The 22,973-nt window shown below is 39.6% G+C and overlaps 1 protein-coding gene across 2 annotated transcripts; it reads right to left on the bottom strand.

Moving 5' to 3' along the window:
* Positions 1-1,043: 1,043 nt before the first annotated feature.
* Positions 1,044-21,667, bottom strand: GDE1 (glycerophosphodiester phosphodiesterase 1). Of its 2 annotated transcripts, none has more exons than XM_047838937.1 (6): positions 21,258-21,667; positions 12,155-12,330; positions 8,232-8,337; positions 5,732-5,824; positions 3,403-3,614; positions 1,044-1,684 (listed from the first exon to the last, which is right to left on the bottom strand). In XM_047838937.1, exons 1-6 carry the CDS (start codon positions 21,516-21,518, stop codon positions 1,537-1,539), a joined length of 996 nt encoding a protein of 331 aa, XP_047694893.1. In that variant the 5' UTR covers positions 21,519-21,667; the 3' UTR covers positions 1,044-1,536. The 2 variants fall into 2 exon arrangements, with proteins under 2 accessions (XP_047694893.1, XP_047694894.1); XM_047838938.1 differs by having other exon boundaries at positions 12,155-12,326; positions 21,258-21,397.
* Positions 21,668-22,973: the final 1,306 nt, after the last annotated feature.

The following is a 22,973-nucleotide window of genomic DNA, read 5'->3' as shown; positions in this document are numbered from 1 at the left end:
ACATGAAAGGACATGCAGTTATTTGTTCCATTCATTGGATAAATCTTTGTCCTGTTGTTGATCTTTAGATTCGAGAAAATGTCTTTGTAAATATTGATGAAAACGTCCCCAGCCCCATCTATCATGCTCTTGCCAACACCAACCATAGCAAAACTCAGTGTGCTTCTCTCTGCCATCTAGCTGTGCGGACTGGTGGTCTGGCTGCTGTGAGTGTGAGGCTGGTGACCCACTGGGGCTCAGGAGGAAGTCATGACTAAGCTCAGGGCCTGTGGTCAAGACTGCAGATGGGGCTGGAAGGTGGGAATACGCAGCTATGGGAGACAGATGACTTTGCAATTTTTTAAAGACTCCATATCGTCTTAAATACTGTCACTTAAGTTCACAGTTAAGACCACTAGAAGCTTACGTGGAGGAGCACAGAGCTGGGAATGAAGGGCTCTACATTGTAAAGGCAGACAGGGCAAATGGTTAAGAGCAGGGCCTCTGGAGTTAGATTCACTTGGATTTGAATCTCAACTGCACTGAAGACTTGGACAGCTTGGGTAGGTGACTTTAAGTTTGCATTGCCTTGGTTTCCTCATCCATAAAAGGAAAATACCCCTGTACGATTCTTCTGGGTTTTGAGATAGGCATATTAAACCATTAAAAAGTTTGTGGCAAATAGTTAAGAAATTTTAGTTTTAGGAGATCAGGCTCTGCTATGTCACCAGCTGGGTCATTTCTGAGGAAGACCTTTTCCTTCTACAGGTTTGAGTTTTCTCATTTGCCAAATGAGGGTAAGTCTAGATGTTCTTAGATGGTTCTTGCAGTTCTAGTGTCATGTTGTACAACAGCCCGAACGAGTGTAACTCAGCCCCCTAGTGGCTCATAGCTCTTATTTCAAGATACCATAAACAATCCCTCGGACTGGTATCAAGACTTACCTACGGTTTTCTTTGCTTTGCAATTAAGGCTCACCAGGGGCTGTTGCCTCTGGTCACTGGATTGCAGAGAGCGGCTTCCCTGAATTCCTAATGTCTTAGGACATTATGCTTGGTACACAGTTTTCCCTTAGTGCTCCTTTTAATTATTTTATTAGTATGGTCACAAGTTTGCTGTCTATAGTACATTGATAATGTAGCTGAATACAAATATTTTAAATAAGTAAATTACATAAGTGTGTCAAGTTTTAAAATGTCAACTTTTGAGTGATCATGCATTTCCCATGCATTTGCATCTGCAACCCCAAACTGCACAACTCAATCTGTGCTTATCCTCACTGGGTTTCGGTGTACCCATCAGCTAGGGCAGGAACTGTTGTCCCTTTTTTGCAGACCCAGATTTTCAAGAGCAACAGTGTTGAACTCAGGCATTCCATGGAACAAGGTGGCAAAACCAGGTTTTGCTTTGGTTCAGGTAAAAATGCAAATACCGACTATTGCTTGTATGAGCCACCTGATCCCCCAGGGCTTGGGCTAGCACAAAGGGTATTTTGATATCCCTGCTTCAGGCCAGCAGGCAGTTTCTGTACCCGGATTTCCTCCCTGGGGGAAAATTCTAGAACTGAGATGCACAGTCTTCCAACATGCTGTCAGTGATATAACTGGAACCAAGATGCGATTCGTAGTAACTTTTTTCATCAAAGGTATTAACAGTCCAAGCAACAACCTGAATGCCTTTAGCTGACCACTTCTTCAGGTAGTCCCTGGAGAAAGAGGACAAACCAATCCTGTCAGAACAAGGACCAACTGTTCCTGGTATTCACTGAGTACTAACAGTGCCCAAAAAGAGCCTCGTAACTGGTCTCTGTGTGCAATCAGAGGGAGTGTTTCAAAACCCAGCACCAGAACCTCCTCCACGTTGTTCCAGCTTACACTTCAGTGACTTACTAAAGACACCCTACACCAAAATAGAAGTCATACTGGAGGCCATACTGGCTTGCCCCAACCCATCTCCTTGGCCTCATCTTACATCATGCTCCCCCTTTCCTTTTGGTGTCGCAGAATATGGATTTTCTTTCAAGTCCTTGAAAGAACTAGGCTCCTTCCTGCTGTAGCACATTTTTGCATGTGTTTTCCCCTGTGACTTGGATCTCCACACTCCCATTCCTACTCACCCTTTTTGTTTTTAAAATGTGTATTTATTTATTTGAAGAGAGAGAGGGGGGCAGAGAGAGAGGGAGAGAGAATCCCAAGCAGGCTCCGTGCTGTCGGTGCAGAGCCCGATGTGGGGCTTGATTTCGTAGACTGTGAGGGCGTGACCTGAGCGAAAACCAAGGGTCGGACACTTCATGGACTGAGCCACCCAGGCGCCCCCTACTCACCCTTCTGATCTTAGCTTAGTTGTCACCTCCCTGGGGGAAGTTTTCCCATGATTAGGTCAGATTACACAGTAAATGGACACTGTTCTCTCCTACATAGCGTTTATCTTAATTGTAATTTTATATTTATTGTATTTGATTTGATTAGCAACTTCTCTTTTACTTGACTATAAACTCCATGAAGGCACACCATGGCTTTCTTTACCACAGCATCTTCAGCTTCTTAGTAATACCTTGCAAATCTGTAGGCCTACATCAAATATTGACTGACTTGAATGCACACATACCTGAAATAACCCAAAACTAACAACTCTAATCAGCTGAAATACACAGCTATAAAATTACCACAATAAAGGTCAGAGACTGCTAGTAGGTTAAGGAATGGAAAGTTTTCTGGGAAGCAATGGAGCAGAGCCTATAATGTAGAACAGAGCAGGAAGAAAAGTGGGAGGGGTAAGGTAGGTGCTCACAGGATGTCTTCACTGGGGCTCTGCCCTGCATCTGTGTTGCTTTTCAAAGGGAGCCAATCACAAGGACTTACAATCTATCTCTCATCATAGTTTGGCAGGTTTATTTTTTATTAGGTTTTTCTTTAAAACTAAAAACTGAGAATATTTCATCAACTTATTTTGGCAACAGTGAAGTATGTCTGAACTCTTCCCACCTAAGAAGCCAGTGGCATTCCAACTTAATAAAGCTATGGTGGGCGGGAGCCTGGGTGGCTCAGGGGGTTAAGTGTCCAACTCTTGATTTAGGCTCAGGTCATGATCCCAGGGTCATGGGATCGAGCCCTGAATAAGGCTCTGCACTGTGTGGAACCTGCTTAAGATCTCTCCTCTCCTCTCCTCTCTCTCTCTCTCTCTCTCTCTCTCTCTCTCTCTCTCTCCCCCTCTCTCCCTCCCTCCCTCCCTTCCTCTGCCCCTCCACCCTGCTCACCCCCTCTCTCTAAAAAAATAAAATAAAAAAATAAATATAAAGGCATGGCGGGCTTTGCAGGTGAAACCCAATTCAGGCTGTCCACCGTTAATCCTTCCTTTCCAAGAAGAGCATTCCAGGAAATCTGTCAGAAGAAGATTAAAAAAAAAAAAAACCTTTCAACTTACGGGGATACAAAATCCTTTTGTATGAGGAAAGCTGAAATTCCACACAGGTACCACAAGATATTATGCATGCTCCAATCGAGCAAAATGTCCATTACCACAAACATGGACTGTTTCCAGTAAGTATCATAGCGTGGTTTCCCATCTCCTGTATGGCTAAGGCTCCAAGGTCTATGAGTTAAAGCTGTCACTACATTCTGATCTGTTTGTCTCATCTGAAAAGGAATTTTGGAAATTAAAATAAGTATCATATCTAAAATCTAATACCTCTCATTTTTCTTTGGATTTAGCCAATCTACTCTTTCTGATGAGGTGGCCATAACGGCCCCCATGTCTACTAAATAGATATAAACCTTTTGAGTAAATAATGTAAGGGATGTAAAGCATTTACTATACAGTATAAATAAGAACACTTCCTTCACAATCTCTACCTTTAAAATGAGTAAATTACAATCTCAGGGTCAAATTTTCATGTCACAAGAATTAACTTTCCGTTGGTTATCAATTTAAATTCTGGCCAGAGATAAGTAATTAGAACTTAGTGAGGATAGAACCATGATCATTTCCAGATGAGTTGGTTAGCTTTTGATTCTTTCTAGAGAAAATGGCTGAGAGAGTTGTGGGGGTGGGGAAGTGGGGTGGGAAGGAAGTGAGAAGGGAGAACAGAGAGAGAAGTAGGGGTGGGGGTTGGGGATGGACAAGGAGAAATGGGGAGATGCGGATGTAATTCTTTCTGTCTGTGTTCTGTGCTCCTCTGGACAATGTAGCTTACATTGTGAAGTCCTCTGTGGTCAAGTAAGATTGGTAAACACTGACCCAAATGTCTGAAAGCCCCATGACGCTATTCATCTCAATGATAGTTTGTATCTGGATAGGTTCCACTCTTCCTGTAAAACTTTAAATGCATGCTCTGTTGGTCACTGTGAACAAGGCTACAGAACCAACTCAATATCTTGGAAACTGGTAAGTGAAGTTAAGGATTAAGCATTTAATTGCCAATTGCATAACTAAATAGTAGACGAGAATTTTTATAGAAGTATTCTAGCTAATATGTGAAGAAGTGATAGACTAAAATAATAAGATTTTGCCAGTAAATTGAGAGCTGGCTGCTGGCATCAATAGCAGCTGTAAACAACAACAAAAGAGTCAATCAGATTATTTTGTGCCTCCTGATGAAAAAACTACCCTCAGCTTTGAGATTATCTTGCCAAGAATAATTGAACCTCCACTGATCAAGTCTTTTGCTCTACCAATTTATAGGAAATATATACAGGGGGGGAATGTGTTAAACTGTATCATGGTGTAAGGAGCAAAATCTGGACTTGGGTAAACTCTACAAAACCACCTGGATTCTTCAATAAATACATGCAGGGAAAAGGAGAACTTACAGGTTCTAAGATTTTATATTACAGAATGTAGTCTTTATTTGGGTCCTGATTCAAATTAACAATTATAAACAACAAAAGCCATTTATAATATTTTTTAAGACAAATGAAAAATGATATATTCACTAGATATTTCCTGATCTTAAGGGCTAAATGGTTTTAGATAGGATAATGGTTGTATTGTGGCTGTATTTTTTAAAAAGGGGAATAACTTTTTTTTTTATCTTTTTTTTTTTTCAACGTTTATTTATTTTTGGGACAGAGAGAGACAGAGCATGAACGGGGGAGGGGCAGAGAGAGAGGGAGACACAGAATCGGAAACAGGCTCCAGGCTCTGAGTCATCAGCCCAGAGCCCGACGCGGGGCTCGAACTCCCAGACCGCGAGATCGTGACCTGGCTGAAGTCAGACGCTTAACCGACTGTGCCACCCAGGCGCCCCTAAAAAGGGGAATAACTTTTTAAAGATATTTAATGCAATTTTTATGGGTGAAATGATGTGTGGAATTTACTTCGAAATAATGCTGGGGTACATAAACGGGGGTATGGATGAAACAAGCTGGGTCAAGGTTAAAGGGGGACTTGTTATACTACCATCTACTTTTGTGGATATTTTAAATTCTCCATCATTAAGAGTTTTTTTAAAAGTTTATTCTGCTGTTACTTAGCGAGATGAAGAGGTACATAACTCCTTGTTCTGAGAGCGCTTACTAAAGTAATCTGATTGAGCCTATGAACAACATAAAAGAAGGAACTTAAAGAGGAATCATGGTGTCTTAAAATAGGGTAGGAGTTCGTTCCCCTTTCTGAATTTCTCTTGTTAAAAGAGGAGTTTCTTAACTGAAATTCAGTTCAATTTCACAGGCATCTAGCTTATGCTTACTTGGGGCACTTCTATGATCACCATCAACTAACATAGTATTATGTACAATAAAAATTCTGAATTTACCTTATAGATGACTTCTGGCAAGAAAGAGCAGACGATACTATTATTGTACAGTTGAGGAAACTCCATATATATTTTCTTTAGAGCATCAGTAGCCTGTAAAGCAGAGAAATTCATGTATTTTAAATTTACTTAAATGCAACAGTCTCAGCTAATAACTATTACCTATGAAGTACAACCCTACTGAATAAATTAGAACTTTACTAATATATGGGGATGTTGAAAGGAGTATGGGTAGATTCCATTACCATTGGGAAACATCTTAAACTCACACCTATAGCAGACAGAGGGGAAACTGAGGTACTGCTGCTTTACTATTTGTTGAGAAGCTCACCCCTTTGGTCATGCTTTTGGAAGGTATGGCAGTGGATGCTGAAAGCAAAATTTTAAACCTTTCCCTTATAACCTGGTTTAGGCACTAGGAAGAGTCCTTTTATACCCGTAACTCTATCATCCTCTGCCTTTCCTAGCCTAAGCATGAGCCAACCAGCCTGGGAACTACTAAGAGTACATTTGCTCAGTCCAGGGGACTGAGAGGAAATGGCATTCATCACCAACATGGAGGCAGAAACAATGGGACAAGGAAGGAACTGGGAAGAGCTGAAAGTCTTCCAATTCTTCCCAAGATGAGCAGAAGTTTCTTTTTGTAGTTGCCAGATGAGTAAATGAAGAAGAAATGATGGAGCTAAAACACTCATACTTTGTAACCTCTAGTGAATTAATAGATTTGGCCACTGGCATCAATAGCAACTAACAACAGAGGTGACTAGGTGGAGTGTAATGTTGCTATATCATAATTCTTGAAATACCACTAAGTTCTGGAAAGTCACACATACCTATAACTAAATATAAGTAATAAAATGCTTTCCAGAAAAGAAAAAAGAACATAGAAACTATTCATGTCATGTTTCCCCTTCACTAATGTGACACAGTGTGAGTTATTCAAAGTTTTCTTGTTGTCTGAACTAATGTATGCTTTATGTGTGATGCTTCACCAACATTTATTTAATTCTCATAACAACCCTATGTAGTTGTTTCTTTTATTATTCCCATTTTATCCATGAGGAAACTGAAGCATATCAAGGTTAAGGTTACATTTTAGTAAGTGACAGAGTTGAATCACGGTCTATTGGACTCCAAAGCCCATAATCTTGGCTCCTGGGCTCTACTATCTCTAATTTACTACACCTGTTCCTTTACACTCCCATTTTGTGAATTAGATCACTATGTTCTATCCATTGTTGCCAAACCACCTGTGAGCACCAAATCTCAAATAGCTGAATTTAAAAAATATATATTTTCTTCTCCTCCCCCCCCCCTTATTTTAAGAGAATAAACATGAAGGTCAGTACACCGTGGGTGAAATGTAGGACCTATCAGGGATCCCAATGTGGGCAATATCATCAACAAAACCTGAGGTGCTCATTAAAAATACATGTTCCTTGACCCACGACCCCAGACATTTTCAGAATTTCTTCTCTAGGTGATATGGCCCAGCAATCAGTATTTTTAATAGGTATTCTTGGTGATTCAGATGTGGGCTGACTGGGACACTTACATGCATACAACTACCAGTAACATAATAATAAATGAGCCAGAGCACCATTTTCCTTTCTTCAAAAATCAGAGTCTACTGTGCTACAGTAAGGATATATACTTGGGCTCTTATTTCTGGTTTCAATGTTTCAACTATAGGCTGAAATTAAAAAAAAAAAAAAAATGACATCATCAGAATGGTGGCCATTACTGATTATAGCTTTCAAGGGAGGAAAATACCTGTAAGTTGTCCAAATGCAGAAAAAAAGCATTTGTATTTGAAAAGCTGGTTGTAAGTGAACAAATGTAATCTAAATCATATTTTCCCATTGATTTTCCATTGCAATAATATATTTTTATGAATAAAAGTATATGTTATATAATATAAGCAAAATTTACTTAGGAATGTCATACATATTTGAAGAAATTATAATAATTTTATCATAAAAGTTCATCTACTCAAATCATACAATAACAAAACTATACATAAGAACAGAAATCATACAAGAAGGATAACTCTAAGATAAATATCCTATTAGCTATCAGAAACTTTATGTACAGGAGTTCTCTTGAAATTCAGTTGATAGTTATCCATCTAAAACCATTAACTTATCAGCCAGATGCAACTGGTCTTGTGTCTAACTCCTGAATTCTTTCTTACGAGGTTAGCCGAATAGTTTGTTCACGAAGTGCCTCTTTATGGTTTATCTTTTGTAAATGCTTTATGCAAGGAAGAGAAACCTATTTTGTGTTAGTTGTAGAATATCGGAGTTGTTAAAAGGTTCCATCAAAGGTTAAAAGTTCCATAATTTACTATTTCCCTAAAGATGTGGAGCTGTGCATTGCAAACTTCCAATAAGCAAATATAATTTATAAAAATAACGTAAGAAGGATAAGTAACAAAATATATAGTTAATTTTGGAAGTGACTAGCGATTAAATTGTGAAGTCTATGGTATAAACTGTACCATATTTGCATGGCCCTTGACATCAAAGAAGATTGTGAGGTTATAGTTTAGGCACTCTGCAACGGCTTCTCTCAGGGTAGGTATCTTTTCATCAGGGAAATCATTCCTATAAGAGAGGGAAAAGGAATAGTGTATTGCAGGAAAAAGACAAAGATAAAAGTTTAGTGAAACAGACATTTGACAAATGTGTCCCAACCAACAGGACAGTGTGTTTTCCCTGACTTCCTTTCTTTAACCATACCGAAGTCTAAGGATACTTGGCTTTAAGTCCTTAAACCAGATTAGATATTCTTGACCAAAGAACAGCAACAAGAACAAAAATCATTTAATTTTTATGAAATTACTAGTTTATGATAGAATTAGTAACTCTACTCACCGAAGGGCAGAATATAATGCCACCTCTGGAGAACTTGAAACTTAAAGACTGTAATTGCCCTAAAAGAACCTTATGCAGGAGAAATTCCCACAAATATATAAATCTGTTCACTGTATTGTACACTTATGAGCAACTGTTTAAAATAATCTTCTATACATAATTTTCTGATAAAAGAAAGTGCCTGATATGTAAGAAATCTGCTTTTCTCAGATAATGAAATTTCATTCTGCACGATTTAACTTATGTTTATTTGACCGTATCATTTCAACTGTAGTATCTTGGCTAAAAAAAAAAAAAAGATAATTTAAAGAGTATAGGCCATTCTGCCAGCCATTCTACTCAATGCCTATTCCATGGGAGTGAGAGAAGAGACATGAATTTGCTATTCCTTTGGCCAGTCTTAGTTTCCACGCCCCTTCTCACGATGAGCCTCTCACAGCATTGAGGATAGTTCTAGAGAAAATACCTATTTTTCCTACAACATGGTCCCTAAACACAAGCCTATTACTTCATTTGGTGTTCAAACAAAGAAAATGCAACAAGTTCCAACTGTAGGATAGACTGGCTGAGTTAAAGACATTGAGATGGTATACTGACTCCAAGCGCGTACCTTTTTCCCCCTGAAGTTAGAAAGGTGTTTCATTAGTTCTTAGTGTCTGTTTTTCATCACAGATTAAAAAAAAACACCCCAAAAAACAAACAAAAAACAACTATGTACAGTGATGTAGTGTAATACAGTAATGGGGGATGGTTACCCAGAGGATATTTCTCATTTGATTTTCCTTCTCTGTCTAGAGGTTTTTTGTGAGTTAAAAATTTTTCGGGGCGCCTGGGTGGCGCAGTCGGTTAAGCGTCCGACTTCAGCCAGGGCACGATCTCGCGGTCCGGGAGTTCGAGCCCCGCGTCGGGCTCTGGGCTGATGGCTCAGAGCCTGGAGCCTGTTTCCGGTTCTGTGTCTCCCTCTCTCTCTGCCCCTCCCCCGTTCATGCTCTGTCTCTCTCTGTCCCAAAAATAAATAAACGTTGAAAAAAAAAAAAATTAAAAAAAAAATTTTTTTTCACATATTCCTTTCTTTAGAACGCACTGGAGTATAAGGAAAAGTGAACGTTTTTTAGGCATGTTAACGAATGAATAGTTTTCTACACATGTTCTGTTGTAGTTCCATTAAATGAAAGCACTAAAACAAATTAATATATTATTTAATGTGTATATTAATACAGTCAAGCCTATTAACATAAAGTCAATTAGCAAATCAAGACTTAGAGCAATGCCTTAAAGGGGATTGTAAAACTTTTCTAAGGTTCCTCCCTGCCTTCCCCTCCCCCTCTGCCAAATCATTCAACTTCTCTAACTTGGAAAGTTTACAGAATTATGGAATATGATCATGAAGAATTTAGCCATTGGTCTTTTTTTTTTTTTTTTTTTTACTAAACTTGTCGCCCTACATTTAGCCCCTTGTAATTATAGACATTCTCTAGAATCCAGAATTTGGATTTTATTTAAGGGTAGCAGCTTACATGATAGACTCCAACATTTTCAAACAGTGGTTTCTCTCCTCTATGGATTTCCAGAATCATTACAGGTAATTTTTGATGACTCTGGCTGAAAGTTTATCAATTTTGTTTATCTTTTCAAAGAATCCTCTTTTGGTTTCATTGATCTTTTCTATTTGTTTTTTTGGTCTCTAGTTCATTTGTTTCTGCTCTGATGTTTATTATTTCCTTCCTTCTACTCACCTTGAGCTTTGTTTGTTCTTCTCTGCTAGTTCCTTTAAGTGTAAGGCTTGATTGTTTGATATTTTTCTTTTTCTTGAGATAGACCTGTATCGCTATAAATTTCCCTCTTAGAACTGCTTTTGTTGTGTCCCAAAGATTTTGGACTGTTGTGTTTTCATCTGTCTCCATATATTTTTAAATTTCTTCCTTGATTTCTTTGTTGACTCATGAGTTGTTCAGTAGCATGTCATTTAGCCTCTACATGTCTGTGTACTTCCTAATTTTTTCTTGTGACTGATTTCTAGTTTTATACCATTATGGTCAGAAAAGATGCATGATATGAATTCTTAAATGCATGATATGATCTTCTTAAATTTACCGAGGCTTGTTTTGTGGTCTAACGCGTGATCTATCCTAGAGAAGGCTCTGGGCACTTGAAAGAATGTATATTCTGTTGTTTTGGATGTTATGTTCTGCATGTATCTGTTATATCCATCTGACCTAACGTGTTGTTCAAAGACTGTTTCCTTGTTGATTTTCTGCCTGGATGATCTATCCACAATATCATACCTCCTTAAAGGATTTTAAAGGTGATGATGACCCTAAGCATTTTTTCCTTTAATTGTTGACTTTGAAGCCAACATCTTATTAGCTGCAATGTCACTGCAGTATTAAAACCTGCCTTTCTCTTGCATATAGCAGAACGATGAAATAAAGAGCAATTCCAGAGCTTGCACTTAGAACTTTCAACCATTAACAATTATTCTTTCTTGATTAAGGTATAATTTCCTTTGTTTGACTTTTCTTTTTTTTTTTTTTTTTAATGTTTATTTATTTTTGAGAGAGAGAGAGAGAGAGAGAGAGAGAGAGAGAGACAGAGAGACAGAGAGACAGAGTGCAGACAGGGGAGGGGCAGAAAGAGAGGGAGACACAGAATCAGAAACAGGTTTCAGGCTCCTAGCTGTTAGCACAGAGCCTGATGTGAGGTTCGAACTCACAAACTGTGAGATCATAACCTGAGCCGAAGTTGGATGCTCAACCGACTGAGCCACTCTGGTGCCCCTATTTGTAATTTCTTTCAGATCCTAGGAAAATAAAGTCTAAATCTTTTATAGAGGACTATAACATAATCACTGGGTTGAATACTCAAGGAGTATTGATCATTGTCCAGAGAACTGATACAAGATGAGTAACAATGAGCACACATTTTGGGAGGGATTTAAATAACCACATTCCAAAGTTTATTACCCAGTATACTAATTCCAATGTGTTTATAGCTGTTAATGGTGGGAATGGTGTGGGTTCTGTGATCGTTCACTTTTGGGAAACATTAAAGTGAAGGTAAGAATTGTTGATGTGGACTGTTTGTCCCCAAGGGGAACATCTAGAGTATAGTGCTTGATCTGAGTTAATCACAGAACTTTTTTCTTGTGGAATATCTTACAGGACTAGTTCTGATATATACACACACATATATATATATAAGTATATATATTTATAATTTTTTGTATATATATGTATATTTTATATATATAAAATTCATATGACAGTACAGAGTAATTGTCTAATGTTAGTAATGTTAGTGACTAGATATTGTCTTGAGAATAATTCCAAAGCCAAATTTGGCCTCAGTGGGAAAAGATGAAAAACATCCATGCCTTATTTCTGTTGTTTCTGGCACCATGCTCATTACTTGGGAAACCTGTATACAGTTCAAAAAAAAACACAACAAAACAATTTTCCTGGAGAAGATGTGATTAGAAGGTGCCAGTGTCTTTCTGTGATCTCCAACAAAGCTGAAAGGTACATTTAAGTGACAATGAACCACTTACCTTAACCTGTGATTTGCTGCAGGATTAAGCTTCCTAATTTGTTCAAACGTCAAGTCACACAATCGACCAGTACCATCGGTCGTCCTATCAACTGTGTTATCATGCATTAAGACAGGAATCCCGTCGGAAGTAAACTCAATGTCCAACTCCACACCTGTTGCTCCATTCTTAGCTGCCTTAACAAAAACATCAACAATATTAATGGCAAGTGGCCAAGGTCACTTTACAATCTAAATGCTCCAGACAACCAACAGGGCTAGCTAAGGAGACAGCTTCTCTTACCGATTCCTTCCCCTTCCTGTAACAAATAGCAACCCATCCAGTCCCAGTTTCTACTTTTCCAGATGATATAACCTTCCTTCAACCTGCACACTTAGGGATTCCTCAAACGCTTCAAATTCCCCACCCATGGTAGTAGATGGAGAGGTTTCTGGAACTAAGTTTTCTTTGGTTGCTTTAACTCTTTGGGCCATTAATGGCTCACAATTACAAATATTTAGACAAATTCCATGTTTACCTACACTCTGTTTGGTACAGCATCTCTGATTACCCTGTGTTTGTTGATTAGCTGTATATTGCACTACTTCGGCATAAACAGGATGAACCAGGGTTTTGTTGGTTTAACTCTACCTTCTGTATCAGAAACACCAGGCCTGCTTCTAGGGGACATTACATTTGTTTATGTGAGCAGCTGGCTGTTGGCCAACAAGCTGGTAAGCACGATAAGGTACACTAGAATTTATCTACAAAGAGAACGTGAACATTAGAATATATAAAAAGAGAACCTGAGCACGCTCCTCTGAGACACGCTAGCCCACATTTGCTTCCTTGGCTTGTCACAATGAAGACATGAAATGCTCACCACGATCAAGATTTTAAATTAAAAAAAAAAATTAATTATACAAACACCCAGAGCAGTATACAGCAAAAAAGACTTCACAGATGTTAGTATTTTGCTGTATTTCCTTCTAACTCTTGCTGCCCTAAAACACAGTAATAGTTACTATTTAATAAGCCTTTTCTATATAGTCAGGCACTATTCTAAGTGCTTTAAATGTATTAACTCATTTGATTCTTGCCATATTTGGGTAGGTACTACTGATATTCTCATTTTCAGATGAGGAAACAGAGATTAAGAAACTTGCTCTGGGTTGTACAAACTAGGACACAGTAGAGGCTGTACTCTTAACCACTAGATGTTTACTACTGACCCTACAGATAGAGTGAAATTTCTCCCCCTTCTTCTCCATCTTCAAGTTGATGTGCATCATTCCTGTGCCATTCCCTTATAGGTCTTTATGTATTTGCTACATACATAATTACAATTAAGTACCTGGAAATGGTGTACAACTCTGTACCAGTGCACAGTAGACATTTAATAAATGTTAGCCGTTGCTATTTATTGTGTTCTTTTTAACACATTTTTAATTGTAACATGGTTGAATTTATCAGTCATGTCCTTTATGGGCATAGATTATTCTACCTTATTTAAATCCTTTCCTACATTTATAAAGATATAACACAACTATATTTTCTTCTAAGCTTCAAGTTTGACGTCCACATTATGACCAAGATTTTCCCCATCTAAAAATCCCAATTCTATCACTCACTGGCTGTGTCATCTAGTTACTTATCATACTCTAAGCTCAGTTTCATCCTTTTTTTTTTTTTTTTTTTTAATTTTTTTTTTTCAACGTTTTTATTTATTTTTGGGACAGAGAGAGACAGAGCATGAACGGGGGAGGGGCAGAGAGAGAGGGAGACACAGACTCGGAAACAGGCTCCAGGCTCCGAGCCATCAGCCCAGAGCCTGACGCGGGGCTCGAACTCACGGACCGTGAGATCGTGACCTGGCTGAAGTCGGACGCTTAACCGACTGCGCCACCCAGGCGCCCCAGTTTCATCCTTTTTAAGATGATACTTTTCTAATGATCCTAAGAGTTGTGAAGATTTAGAAAGAATGCATGTAAATTACCAAGCTTGGTGCCTGGCTCGAGGTTGGCTCTCAACATAAGTTTTGATTCAGAAAACACATCTCAGAGAAAAAGCCATTACAATAATGATTACATCTTATACTGGTTAAAAAGTTTATCGTTTTATAAGATTAAAAGATATCTTTTCTAAATTAAAGACAATAGTACATTGGGAAATCAATATGGATTATATCATTTATGACATAAAACAAGATGACATTTTCAGTATTCACAGTGCAACTGTCTCACTGTGACACAAATGTTCTCCTTAGTCCTTGAGGCGGGCACTATAATTAGGTTCAATTATATCTGTATTCATTAGGGCCATCTTTATTTAGTTGCAATACAAGAAATAACAATGGGGAGACATTGTATCTTAGCAAGATTACTAGAACTAATGAGTTCATTTATTTGTCTTTTCTAAATAGTTTATGAAGGCCCAAACAAAAGCTTTATAAAAGAATCACCATATTAGAGTTTCTCAGACCAGATCTTCTAATGGCTGCATTCAACTTTCTTTACCAGGACTTTTATGTTATTCCAGATACAGAGGCAAAAAGGTAAGCTCCTGATTCTAATTCATGTATCAGTATATAATTCGTACTCATCTTTTCATTTATAACAATTCTTTATAATAGCATCTTTTCTTCTATACATACAAAATTTCACATAAAACATTCACATAAAATTTCACACAAAGACATTAAATTTCACATAAACAAGTTTATAAAAACATTGCAATTTTATTAAAACTTTATTTTATGTTAAATGTATTTATTTTAAAAAATTAAAAATAAAATTTATTTTATCTAAAATGACATAATTTAGGGGCGCCTGGGTGGCTCAGTCGGTTGAGCGTCCGACTTCGGCTCAGATCATGATCTCAGGGTCCATGAATTTGAGCCCCGCGTCGGGCTCTGTGCTGACAGCTCAGAGCCTGAGTCCGCTTTGGATTCTGTGTCCCCCTCTCTCTCTGCCCTCCCCTGCTCATGCTCTCTCTCGCCCTGTCTCTCTCTCAAAAATGAATAGACATTAAAAAAAAAAAATCTTAAAAAAAAAAAAAGAAATAATTTATTTTAAAATTATACTAATAGTTTAAGTAATAGAATAGCACAGTGTAGTATAGTAATAGCAATCAGATCAATAGTTGCCTTGGGGCAGAGGGGTGATGGATATAGATTAAGATAGTGGTTACCCAGGTGTATGTATTTATCAAAACTAATCAAACTGTACAATGAAAATGTCTCTTTTATTAATGTAAATTATACTTTGATAAAGTTGGATTTAAAACTATTTGCTTTAACAAATTCATTATACTTACATGACTTTTTAACTGTTTCATTGAAAAGTACGTTTTAAATATCCATCACTATACTGTAACTTCACTTAAAGAACTTCATTTGTGTTGACTCATAATGAAAACCACAGATTCCACTACTAAAACACGGAACGGCAGAGTGTTTTTTGGTGTATAATTCATCCATGTACAATTCAGTGGTTTTTATTATATTCACAGAGCTGTGCAACCATCACCACAATTTTAGAACATTTTCATTACCTCAAAAAGAAACCGTGTGTCCATTAGCAATCCACATTCCCGACCCCTCTAAGTCCCTCTATCTCTATGGATTTGCCCATTCTAGACACTTTATTTATTTATTTTTATTATTTTTTAAAGGTTTACTTATTTATTTTGGGATAGAAAGAGAGACAGAGGGTGAGAGAGAGAGAGAGACAGTGAGCACATGAGCAGGGGAGGGGTAGAGAAAGAGGGAGAGAGAATCCCAAGCAGGTTCCATGTTCTGTCAGCACAAAGCCTGATGCAGGACTCGATCTCACAAACCATGGGCCCAAATCAAGGGTCAAATGCTAAACAGGATGAGCCACCCAGGTACCCCTAAACATTTTATTTAATAGAATTATATAATATGCAGTCTTCTGTGACTGGCTTTTTTCACTTAGCATGTTTCTTTTCTTTTTAATGTTTATTTTTGAGAGAGAGAGAGAGCACCACCAGCAGGGGAAGGGAAGAGAGAGAGAGAGGGAGACAGAACCTAAAGCAGGTTCCAGGCTCCGAGCTGTCAGCACAGGGCTGGATGTGGGGCTTGAACTGACAAATCGGGAGATCATGACCTGAGCCGAAGTCGGACGAAGTCAGATGCTTAACTGACTGAGCCACCCAAGCACCCCTCACTTAGTATGTTTCTAAGGTTCATTCATGTTGTAATATGTATCAGGACATCATTCTTTTTTCTTGCCAAATACTATTCCATTGTATGGACATATCACATTTTATTTATCCATTCACCAGCTGATGGATATTTCTGTTGTTTGAATAATCTACGAACAAGTTTTTGCATGATGTATGTTTTAAGATGATAACTCTATGTTTAACCTTTTAAGGAACTGCCAGACTGTTTGCCCCACTGGCAGTGTATGAAGGTTCCAATTTCTCCACAACATTGTTGAAACTTGTTATTGTCTGTCTGTTATAGCCACCCTAATAGGTATTTCATTGTGGCTTTGATTTCTATTTTCCTGATGGCTGATAATGTTGAGTATCTATTCTTATGGATTTATTGGGTATTAATACATCACAATCCTACCAACAAATACTTACTGAGTGCTATGAGATAGGAGGTACTGTTTTAAGAAGTGAGGAGACAGTGGTGAACAAAAGAAAAGGATTATGGATCTTATATTTCAGTAGGGAGAAACAGATTACAAACATGTTACATGTAAATAATGATGGTGACAAATGTTTTGAAAAAGAAAACAGAGAGTAATGTGAAGGTTAAGGCAGGTGAGGGTCACTAGACAAGGCCGCCAAGGAAGGCCTAAGAATATGACATCTGAGGGGCGCCTGGGTGGCTCAGTCGGTTGAGCGTCTGACTTTGGCTTAGGGTCATGATCTCACGGTCTGTGAGTTCAAGCCCCGCGTCGGGCTCTGTGCTGACAGCTCAGAGCCTGGAGCCTGCTTCGGATTCTGTGTCTCCCTCTCTTTCGGCCCCTCCCCTACTCGTGCTGTCTCTCTGTCAAAAATAAACATTAAAAAAAAAAAGAATATAACATCTGAGCTGAGGCCTTAATGATCAAAGGGAGAAAAACCATACAAAGAGTTTCCAAGTAAAAGAAATAGCAAATATAATAGTAAGACCACAATGTAGGATGGAGTCACAAAGTGTTGACTGTGTACCCAAATCTATTCCCCTTCTTCCCTGCTCGTAGAGACCTATTCTTGCCCCATTTTTCAGCTTTCTCTTGTGTTTGTGGAGTAAGTGAACTAATTCCAAACCCTGTGTGTGTGTGTGTGTGTGTGTGTGTGTGTGTGTGTGTGTGTGTAGAATGGAGGCTTCTGGGAAAGAGGGATTGAGAGTGGATGGTGTAATGTGTAAGAATGGGACTGCAATGAGGAAGACTAGTAAATATGCTGCAGATGGCAGAGCAGACAGATCAACACAACCTGAGTCCCATGATTACAAATTGAACAGCTGAGGGGCATCTGGGTGGCTCAGTTGGTTGAGTGTCTGACTTCGGTTCAGGTCATGATCTAGCAGTTTGTGAGTTTGAGCCCCGCTGCTGTGCCGACAGCTGCTTCAGATTCTGTGTCTCCTCTTTCTGCCCCTCCACCACTCTCACTCTGTCTCTCTCAAAATAAATAAACATTAAAAAGTTTTTTTCAAAAAACATAAATTGAACAGCTGAACAAACCATCCTAGAAGTCACCTCTCCCACATATTCTTGTTATGTGAGATACTAAGTCCTCTTATTGTATGAGATGTTTGAAGTTAGAGTCTCTATTACATGAAGCCAAAAGCATCCTAATAAGCACCCAGGGTGGCTGGAACAGAGAACAGGGGCTTTGAAAAAGATATAAGATAGAAGGTGTTCAAATTTTATTTAATTCCAGTAGAGGACCACTGGAGGATTGTAAATAAGAGCTGGACATAATCTGATTTATACTTTTAAAGCTGCACTCTGGCTCTTGTGCAGAGAATGGACTGTGGGTATAATTAAATTCCTCAGTCACTGTTTATAATCATGTATCTGTTTTTGGAATACACTTATTTAACTTCTCTCGAGTTTTTCCTTCTATATCAATTTTGTAATCTACCAGAAATTCTACCATTCTCAGAATGTCTTTCCTGATTTTTTACATAGTAAGATGCTTGAGAATATAAATTATGAGCTGCAAACATACAAAGGGAGGAAGAACAGGACAAAAAACAAACTTTGATGGAAATAAACTACATGTTCCTTTCGAAGCTAAGAGAGGATTCGACTTTATCTTCTGCAGTCTGTATTCAGCAGCTAAATTTTGTTATAGATAAAAAGTTCATCGATATTCAAACAAGTTGAACTAACACAATTCATTTCCTCTTAAGACCAGGAATCAACTTGGCACAATGTTTATTACACATATTAAAGATATGCACAACCCAAACATGAATGGAAATTACTATAATTCCCTTAGAACACAACAGGATATGAAACACTATATGTGTATGTGTATTTCACATACATACTTCCTCGTTTAATATGATTAATATTCAGTCAAATGTGTTCCTGGCCAAACCACTACATCATTGATAAATACTTAGGAATGCCTTCTATGTTCAATTAACACTGAGTTATACTTTAAGGCAACTTACATAAAGGTTAGTTGAAATGGAAGCCAATGGCAATTATGTACTTTTTTCCTTATAATTATCTTTCTTTTCATGACAATTCTCCTGTATAACTATGTTACTTCACCTGACCTATTTGAGTGTAAGACAGAATGTAAAATACATTCTTCAATATCTTTATATTTATTTATTTTTATTTATTTTTAAGGATTTTATTTATTTATTTATTTTAATGTTTATTTATTTTTGAGGGAGAGAGAAAGAGCATGAGAAGGGGAGGGGGCAAAGTGAGAGGGAGACACAGAATTTGAAGTAGGCTCCAGGCTCTAGACTCTGAGGTGTCAGCACAGAGCCCGATGCGGGGCTCAAACTCACCAACTGTGAGATCATGACCTGAGCCAAAGTCGGATGCTTAACTAACTGAGCCACCCAGGCATCCCAATTTTATTTTTAAGTAATCTCTACATCCAGCATGGGGCTGGAACTCACAACCTTGAGATCAAGAGTCGCATGCTTCCAAATGAGCCAGTCAAGCGCCCCTTCCCTTGGTTCTTTGTGATGGAAGGGAGACAGAGCACCTTTTCTAGGTTTCTATTTAAAAATAAATAGAAAGATATTAAATCACCTGAATGACTCTGTCGGTAGAGCATGCTACTTGATCTCGGGGTTGTGAGCTTGAGCCCCACGTTGGGTGTAGAGATTACCAAAAAAAACAAAAACAAACAAAAGCCCCACAAAGAACCAAGGGGAAAGAAGCATAAGAGAAGTCTAACTTGGTTTACTAATACAGAGTCAGGTGTCCTCCACTAAATTAAAAGCTGCCTTCCTGACCCCCTTCCTTCTTCAAACTTAAAATTTTTTACATTTACACTGAGCTGATTTTTTTAAATTTTTTTCTTAATATTTATTTATTTTTGAGACAGAGAGAGACAGAGCATGAATGGGGGAGGGTCAGAGAGAGAGGGAGACACAGAATCTGAAGCAGGCTCCAGGCTCTGAGCTGTCAGCACAGAGCCTGAAGCGGGGCTTGAACTCAAAGGACTGCGAGATCATGACCTGAGCCGAAGTCGGACATTTAACCGACTGAGCCACCCAGGCGCCCCACTGAGCTGATTTTGAAAATGAAGGCCATCTTTAGACTATTGGCCGAAAGAGCTTACATTTGTGGAGGTTATCATGGGCCAAGCACTTTCTGTGGACTACCTCACTGAATTATATAGCCTATTAGGTGGATACCAATATCACTCCCATTTTACAGATAGGGAAACTGAAGTCAGGCGGGGAGGGTAGAGTGAAGAAAGGTGCCCTGATCGTGTCTTGTTTCCACACCCTACTGGGGACTCCGATTGGGACACAAAAGCTTAAGTAACTTGCTCGTTATGTAATACTGTCTGTCCCTAGCTAGATAGCGAGTCTAAGTTTTTACATCCCGGAACACGGTCTAATCTCTGACAAAGAAAAGCACTGGGTCTTGGAACCAGAAGGCTGAATTCTAGAAGGAGCTGCATGTGTTTGAGTCAGTTTTCCTACCCATTCAGTGTTAAAATAATCTCTCAAAGAAATGTGAGGAAGAGATGTACTTCCACAGATGCAAAAGCGCCTGTATAAGTGTAAATCTCTCTTACTATGCAAACTATCATTATGAAGTCAGGAGGGAGACTGCCAGGAGCTTGGAGGGAGCAAGAGTCTCAGGAGAGCTTGTGAACAAGAGGCAGAAATTGGATCAGGAGTCCAGCTGCCGGGGCTGTCTGGCATAAACTGTGTGTTTGGAGAAAAAGGTGATAAGGAGAGAGATAATTTGGAGGACAAGCAAACACAGCTCCTGTGAATATGATCCATTTAGAATAAACTCAACTACTGCCAGAGACTGTACTTAATCTGGCCACATGTCCTGCTTCATTTGCCAGTCTTTGTTCTTGTTCCTTGAAGTCAGATCACATAGTGTATAGTCTCTTACCTGAACGTTCCAACATCGTCCCCACCTCCCGGCTTTTGCACTCAATGTTCTCCTTTCCTGGAACACATTTCTCCTAGATCTAAGGCTGGCTCCTTCTCACAATCCCAGCTGCAGCTCAAGACAGGTCTTCTGAGAGGATTTTTCTGATTACTCTATCCAAAATAGCCCAAGTCCTCTTCCTAGTCATTCCTTATCCCGTTACCCTCTTTCTTCATTACACTTTTCACTCTCTTAAAGTATCTCACTTGTGTGTTGTTTAAGGCGGATTTTCCCCATCCCAGCGCAAGCTCTGTGAAAGCCGAGGCCCTTTCTGTCTTGTTTAGGAGTGTGTCCTCAGTGCCTGGCATATAGCAAATATGTAGGTATTTGCTGTGTGATATAAATAAGTTGGGAGTTCTGACTTCAGAGGGATAGACGGCCACTGGGATATATTCCCTGTGCACGAAAGGTATCATGAGAATACTGGAGAACCTTCGGAAGGTCAAGCAGAAGTACAACCTCCCAGGAGGGACGGGGGTGGGGGGCGCGAAGCGTGGGGGACTCACCAGCCGAATGGCCGCCAGCGTGTTCTCGGGCGCGTCGTGGCTGCCGCCGCGGTGAGCGATGGCGGAAACGCGGTCCCGCGGCTTGAGCACCTGCAGGGCTCTGCGGGAGGGCACAGGCTCAAAGCTGAACAGGCGCAGCAAGAGGTAGAGGCTGCCGGTGAAGAGGCAGGCATTGAAGGGACTACGCGTTACCAGCAGGAGCAGCAGTAGCAGGAAGGAGAAGGGGCCCAGGAGGCCCCCCTGTTCCTCCCACAGCCACATGCCGGCGCCCGCACCGGCACGGACGGGAGTCCCGGACCCGCCGGGCTCCCGGATAAAAGCGAGAAGCGAGGGCGAAAGCCCAAGACACTCGCCGCAGAGGGAACCCTCTTAGGGGACCAGCGCCGCACAATGGCGGCGGCGGCCCCATCCGGAGAGGGAGGCAGCTGTTCAGCCAATCAGGGTGGGGGATCTGCAGAGCTCGGGGGCGGAACCGCTGCCATGGCAACGAAGGTGGACCCAGGCGCTAGGCTCGCGTTCCAAAATAGCTTTGGATTATTCTGGGGTTGAGACCTCAACCAAGGTTTTCAGACTCCAGAAGCGGGTGGGATACAAAAGCGGTCTCATGGTTGTACAGCTGGAAGGGATCTTAGTGACTCTTCATTCTGCCCTTGAGGAAACTGCCCAGGAAGCCTTGCAGGGGGAGGACACTTAGACTACTTATTTATTCAAGTCAGGGTGTGCAAACAACAGTCCAGGCGCTCAGGATACAGGAATGAACAGGACCAACAGGGTCTCTGCTCTCCTGGGGCTTACATTCTCGTGGGGGGACGGGCGGGGGTGGATAATAGTGCTTAGGGAGTACAGCTCACATTTGTAGAGCGCTTACCATGTTCCAGGTTCTGTGCCAGCAAACGTTTGTCTTATGCATTATCTCATTTATTCTCACAACAGTTTTCGTCGAGAAGTATTATCTCAAGAGATTGAATTCAATCGACTTTAGAAGGATTTTTCAGATTCTGAGGGAATGAAAGAGCATAGCAAAAGACGCACAATCGAATTATAAAGGTGGAGAGGATTTTAATGATTCTTTCATTTTAGAGATGAGGAAACCGAGGCCAGGAGCAGTGAAGTGAATTGCGCAATTAATGACAGTCAAGACTGACATCAAGCCATCCCAGTTTTAATCCTGTGGCCCTTCCACTCCTCCTCCTCCTGATCTTACTTCTTCTACTAAGGGCTAATAGTGAGACTTTTGTACCAGGCACTGTGTAAGAAATAGATCTCATTTGTTCTTCACAACTACCCTTGTGATAGGCGGTGTGTGTGTGTATGTGTGTGTGTGATAGGCACTCTTAAAACTCATTTTACATGTGCAAAAATAGGCACGGGAAGAATTTTCAGCAAGAAAGACAGAAGGTAAAACAGAGTTAGGAAATGGAAAGGGGCAACTAACTACCTCATATTTTGGGGAAAGCTGGTAATATGTTTAGATAGAAGATTTTGGTAAAACATTCAGGGCTTTTTGGGCCATCTTGAACCTGTTACTTTTTGTTCTTGGACGTGTTTTCCCACTGATTTGCAAAAGTGTAGGGATGTCTTGAGGCTTAGAGTTGATATCTGGGATTCAGCAATTTTTTATTTACGGGGAAAAATTTTTTGGTAAGTGTTGTATGTTTTCCAACGACCACAAATAAAGAGGTTATCTCTTTACAGATAAGTAAAAAGTAGCAATTA

This window comes from Prionailurus viverrinus, chromosome E3 (assembly GCF_022837055.1).
Source record: "Prionailurus viverrinus isolate Anna chromosome E3, UM_Priviv_1.0, whole genome shotgun sequence".
NCBI lineage: Eukaryota > Metazoa > Chordata > Mammalia > Carnivora > Felidae > Prionailurus > Prionailurus viverrinus.
Note: the sequence above shows the minus strand (reverse complement) of the source record. Positions and strands in the feature narration are given on the sequence as shown.

Coding starts and splice junctions, on each gene's coding strand:
- GDE1 (XM_047838937.1), bottom strand. CDS start 21,518: ATGTGGCTGTGGGAGGAACAGGGGGGCCTCCTGGGCCCCTTCTCCTTC. Junction 8,338..12,154: donor GCAGCAAATCACAGGTTAAG/GTAAGTGGTTCA, acceptor CCTCTCTTATAG/GAATGATTTCCCTGATGAAA. Junction 5,825..8,231: donor TCAAGGGCCATGCAAATATG/GTACAGTTTATA, acceptor TCTGCTTTACAG/GCTACTGATGCTCTAAAGAA.